Source organism: Puntigrus tetrazona, chromosome 24, assembly GCF_018831695.1.
Source record: "Puntigrus tetrazona isolate hp1 chromosome 24, ASM1883169v1, whole genome shotgun sequence".
NCBI lineage: Eukaryota > Metazoa > Chordata > Actinopteri > Cypriniformes > Cyprinidae > Puntigrus > Puntigrus tetrazona.
The window spans coordinates 65,637-71,878 of record NC_056722.1 but is presented as its reverse complement, the minus strand read 5'-3'; the positions used below and the strand labels follow the sequence as shown (position 1 = coordinate 71,878).

Genomic DNA, 6,242 nt, shown 5'->3' with positions numbered 1-6,242 from the left:
TATATATATAAACTAGTTTAGCACTACACAAATGGATGATGAGCCTAAAACAGTTATTCTCACTTGATGTTGATGCTAGTGTCAGTCAGGTCGAAAGATAAATCCTCAAGTGTCATACTCTAGAATCAAATATTGTTGCTGTGGCTGCATAGAATTGCAGATTTCTCCTCCTTCTCTCTTGAGTTTTATCCAGTGAAGGAATGATCATCTTTTCTATGAGTCATGTCATAACCTCCGTCTCAACATGGAGCTTAGGGCCAGGGCACAAGATGGAGAAGCCAAGAGGGTTATATGGACTGTTTGGTTTGCCCGTAGCTCATGATTTTTCTGTCACTCAGATTTTGCAAGAGGGATTTGGCAAATCTTGTTCGGCAAGATCGCGAGTACGAGCGGAGAAAGTAAGTGAGGAAGGACGAGCACTTCATCAATCACACTCTCAGGGGTTGCTGTCTAAAGCTTATTCACGGTATTTACGTTTAGGTCTGGGTCTGTGCTCGTATAGGTTCGGTTTGCCTCGAATGCATCTGTTCATGTAGCATTGGCAATCGGACTGACAGCTCTCTGAGGGATTGTATAACACTGGAGCAACTTTTTGAAATACTGTGTCATTGAGTGCTTACAAGGACAGCTATTTTTGTGATCATGAATATGAATTGAGCTCTCTGAAAAGGACATGCATCTCTGCCTGCATGTAAAGACAAATACTTGTTTATTGACCTTATGCGTCGGAGAAACAAGTGCGCAGCTATCTTTAGAAATTTGTCTTTAAACTTCTGAAAGAATAATCAGCAGGTGAATGGGTTTACTTATTTTAGAGATAAAAAAAAAGTTATGTGCGTTGAAATGCTGTGGAAACACAAATTGAAGGCAAAAGACAACATGCACAGTGCTAAAAAAAAGGGGAGCGGCTACATAAGTTCTACATTGAATGGCTTATTCTAATTGGTTCATGAAAATTGTGAAACAAACCCCAAATCGAGTAAATAACACAAATAAAAGAAGTCAATTTATAGTAGCGCCATTCTGGTGATCTATATAATGATATACTGATCTATCTGTATATTTATTTTGAAAAACATTTACTTCACTATATTGCATGCTATCTTTTTTTAAAATCACACCGAATTGTACTTTCGCAAATCAGACCGATCCAAACGCAACTTACAGATTCATTGATTCAAAAGTAAGTGCAAAGATAAAATTAGAGGCAACCACTGTATTTTGTTCACAATCCAAACAAAGATTGCCTGAGCAGTTTTTAATCTAAATCGAACTGTGTAATTTAGAAGTTTGAAGCAAAAACAGAAAGGCGCTACTATAGTTTTCAGCAGATGGGCTGAATCGTGAAAAAACTCATTCACTCTGTGCCAGCAGGTGGCGCTTATGGAACAGCCGCAATATAGTCTATTCTTGGTTGACAATGTATATGGAGGCAAGATGAAAAGAAAATATCAAAAACAGAGGTTGAGATTTTCAACTAGCTCAGGGTGCATTCTTACATGCCTTACATGATTTATTTACTCTTTAACTCATAACTCATTTCAGTCGGGAAATTTCCAGTCATAAAACGAATACACTACTTAAATGATTCCAGATAGTAAAGCGTTTAATTTTTAAAATCCAAAAACAATTTACTAGATTAAGTAAGTATAAATGCACAAACATTGCGTCTTCGGCATTTCAAAACATTTCTCTGTTTGAGCACCTCCATCAGCGGCATTCTCCCAACCAATGGTGTGAGTTTGGGGGCGGGACTATCTGTTTGTTGACCTATAGTGGAATTCCGGTTATGTAAAATATACTGATAAAATGTTTGTCTGTTTTTTGTTCTAGTTTATACCTACTTTTACAAGGGAAAGGATTACTGGAGGTTTGATAACCAGAAGTTAACGGTGGAGCCAGGCTACCCAAAATCAATCCTCAAAGACTGGATGGGCTGCGATCAATCGGAGGTAGAAAAGAACAAAGACCGCCACCTCCCTCACGATGACGTCGACATCATGGTCGCCATTAATGACGTGCCCAGCACTGTAAACGCAATCGCTGTGGTCATCCCGTGCATCCTCTCACTGTGCATTCTCGTCCTTGTATATACTATCTTCCAGTTCAAGAACAAAAACGTCCAACAGCACGTGACCTACTACAAACACCCTGTGCAGGAGTGGGTATGACGGACCGGGGGGTGCGACGGACCCCAAACGCTTGAGAACATAAGTGAGGGCTACTATGCTGAGGTTTGACCAGTGCCTGTTTTCAGAACAACCCTGTCCCAGAACGGGAACACAAGATGAGGAAAGGGAGCATCTTCTTCCTTCCCACTTGAGACAGAACTTTACAACAAATATTGCAATTTTTTTAGCATGAGCGCAACGGACAAAACTTCTGGGGATTGAACGTTTGAAGTCGTGCCCTGGCCTTATGCTAACCAGGTGAAGTCTTAACGGTCGAGGAACCTGCACTCCAGTTCATGTTCTCTTCTCCCGGAGAGTTAGAGGAACCACAGATTTGCAAAACGCCAGCAAATCCTTGTCTCGTTGTCAACATAAACTTGTACATGAACTTCAACTATTATCAAAGAAACGAAACAAGCAAAACGACAAACAATGACTTGAAAACCACGTAGGTAGAAAGGCCATAGAAAAGAATACCAAGGAATTCTTGCAGTCTTTTGTCATTTACGGGGTAAAAGGTTCATCGCTGGCACTCCTTGAAGACTTCAACATGTTTTTTATTGGTGGTTAGGAGGCAGTTTCAAACTAATTAGCTTAACATCAATCTGAATGTTTGTTTGCGTTTTTTTTCCTTTCCTCACCTGCCTACCCATTTCCACAGAGTAGAAAAAATGATTTATAATAACTAGGGCAGTCTTAACACCTCCTCCCACTCGCTACTGTACTCTATTCCTTTTCTTCTTTTGATGTTTTTATCAGTCGGCAACAAAAGAGGATCTCTTTTTGATGGCATTAGTTCTTTATAGGAGAGTCATTTTGTGTCACAATAGCCTGATTTCTCGCAATCTCTCTATTATATTTTGCTTTTATTAGGCCATGTTTCCAACCATCTTGCACGGTCTCCTGCTGCGACCTTACCTTTTCACCAAGTGTAATATTTGAAACACTGGTGCCAGGCAGGAACACGAACAATGAACACATCTGAATACGAAATAGCTTTGTTACCCTTGCCTACTGTAGATGATCTCTCGACGGTTCATCCATCCTCTTCGAACAAACGTAATATGCTGTATGTCTTACGTTGAAGTGACTTCAATTTCATGTGTTCGTGTGGATTGTCTAACACTTAGCTCAAAAATGTCTGTCGGGTGCTTTTATTGGTTCGACTGTGCTATTTAACGGTGAAGTGCGTCTGACTGTACCATATTAACACATCTCTTTGTGCTCATCTGCTGTGGGAATGGATCTGATACATTGCACATTGGAAGGAGCTGAGATGTAATTGATGTTTTCAGAATCTCGAATGGAACTTTTTGGATTAATCTTCAGATGTATATGTATATTAGAAAAGGTTCGTAGCATCTTAATCACAATATTAAGATGGTAGATTTGGCGAGACTCCCTATAAGGCTTCACTTAAGACACAGTTTATCATTTAATATTGGGGTTTCACTGATACTTTTGCCTTAACACATTTAGGTTGCATGTTATAAATCCATTTTGCTTTTCTCTGTGGAACGAGCATTTTTAGCTACAAAAAAAGCAATTTTTTGTTTATTCCGCAGAGATTCGTGTACATATTGTATTCACAGTTCAAAGGAGCATGAATCTGCAACAGAAACTACCTGGCATATACTTTTATGTTTCTAATGTGTTTCCGCCAATGGTTTGAGCATCTATTCAAGCTTCACCATATTTCTACACTTAGCTGGCTTCATTGGCATGCTGTTTGTGACGTGAGTGTCACTTCTGTAGTTGCCATATGTACATCTGCCCAAACAATGGACCACTTGGAGATCATCATTTTGTTAATACATTCAACTAACATGAATGTTTTCTGAATAGTCTTTTAAAAGGTTTNTTTTTTTTTGTGTGGTCTTCTTAAAGCTTTCGGGCCTTTTTTAAAGGGGATTCATCACGTAACCACTGAATCGAATGACAAAATAGAGCAAACTTTGTTGCAATCATGAAACATATTTTGAGATCTTAATGATTCAAGACGGGCATTTGTGAAACAATTTTTAGCCTGTCTCACAAATTCTCAATTATTTTTCCGTAAGTCGTAATGACTCACATGGAAGGCTGGTTTTGCCTCAAGAGTAAAAAGAATAGGTTAATTGTGACTTAAATCTCACATTTGTGACAGCATTTCCAATTTTGCATTTCTGGCTTGGCTTCAAAGTGAATTTATCCCACAATTTGCGATTCACAGTTTTTACCTTTACCTCTGAAAATGCAATGTTTGAATTAAATCTCACAGTTACCTCATGTTCGACTCTAAGGCAGAAACTGGCTTCCGTGGACTAGTGGCAACTAATCACAAAAAAGGTACTGATGTAACATTAAACAGTGATAGTATCGAGTCTATTTGTCATAGCACTTTGACATGTGCCGTGTTATGCGAAAAGATCATCCGAATTTGCATGGCACTTCATGCCCAGAAGACCACTGTATTACCATTGTACTTTTTGGTTAGAAGAATGCTTGGTGTGACAATGCTTTTTGACATTGCTTTGCATTGACTATAGAATGTTTTATAACATGGTGGAAAAATGTATAATTGGCCTGGTGTTTTGGTTGGATTAGCTCAATGCAGTAGTACTGTGGAGGGGTTACGTGTCTGTACCCCTTTAAGACATTGTGCCTTGTCTTTACGTCTATTATGGCACACTTAACACTGCTCATTTACATTGATTTCCACCTCATTGTTATTTCAACAGTGGCTACATGAATACATCCCTTGATATATTATTCAATGCCTTTAATAAGTGAAAACAACGTGTTACCATTTATTTTTGTTGTCCTCCTTCTCATATATCATTTTTTGGATCTGTTATGCGAGCAGCTTGTTCGTGGGTAGAGAAGTGGCATGAAACTAGAGCAGATTTTACATGTCTGTGCCCACTTGGGAAAGACTCGATGTTATTGTCTCTCAGATAAGCATTTTTATTAGTCCGTTCCGAATCTAGAGCACCTGCTTGCAACAACAAGCAGCAATGTGGCTGTGAAGTGATCTAATGTCTCGGGTACAGGAAGTGCTGGGTGGGAGTATTTTTAATGGAACACACTGTGCATCACCAATTGTCTTCCTCAACTTTGAATCTGTCCGCTGAGCTGTTGTTGGTACAAAAGACGACAAACCATTTGCTCTGATAAGCCATGGACTGAATTTGACAATGTGGCACAATAGTGTGTTCCATACTTTAAGAGGCTTTATGTGTTTATTGTGTACGTCTGACATCTTATATGACAAATGCTCAGAGTGTTAAAGTATGTTCTTTATCTATAGGAGGATGGCTTATGACGGAAGAAAACTCGTGGCAATTCTGCAGAAGTCACTCTAACTAGAACGAAATCAAAATTTATTTACACATGGTCATGTCATGCATCAGGATCAGACATATTGGTATCCACATAAAGGCGTTTCTGCAAAATGCATTCAAAATTGGACTATAAACCTAATTCCGAAACGATATGCAAACACAAAATTGTTCACTTCCATACATTTCTGTAAAATATATTTGCCCGTTCTGGGAAGTGAACATTATGGGGATTGCATATGCAATCCCAAACATCTGTATGCTGGTGTAATTCCATCTGGGACAACCAATGTTTACAGATATGACCTTTACACTTGTATGCGATTCAGACCATCTCTAGAATATCAGCCTCAGATGCCTCTTGGAGGGTATTTACACTTTTCATGCATTAGTAAAAATGCATGATGTGACCATTATTTTTCTTTAAATCCAAACAAACCACTTACAGATTTCTTGGTAGAAAAACAGAACATTTATTTTTTCCAGATTACGCCGTTTCATGAGGAATTCTGAAGCGAAGCCAGTATTATGTGTATATATTAACACGCTGAACATTCAGCTGTGTCCAAGGTGAAATGTTTAACAGAACTAAAGTGTATTTATCAAAGGTGGATATCTTTAGAAATGTTTGTTGTAGGGTCAAGTGAAAGGTTTGTAACGATAGAGGCTTATCATATGAAAAACTATTTATTTATCATTAATGGAGACATAAGGGTATTCTACGCAGTTTAATTTGAAATCAAGGTGAAGC

At 38.6% G+C, this 6,242-nt stretch overlaps 1 protein-coding gene across 1 annotated transcript in view; it reads left to right on the top strand.

Annotated features, from left to right (window-relative positions):
* Positions 1–4,025, top strand: part of LOC122329905 (matrix metalloproteinase-24-like) — a 25,408-nt gene extending 21,383 nt beyond the window's left edge. Inside the window, exon 9 of the mRNA XM_043226567.1 lies at positions 1,834–4,025. Within this exon, the coding sequence (XP_043082502.1) occupies positions 1,834–2,171 (338 nt within the window). The 3' untranslated portion in view covers positions 2,172–4,025. The remainder of the gene's footprint in view (positions 1–1,833) is intronic.
* The last annotated feature ends 2,217 nt before the right edge of the window (positions 4,026–6,242 follow it).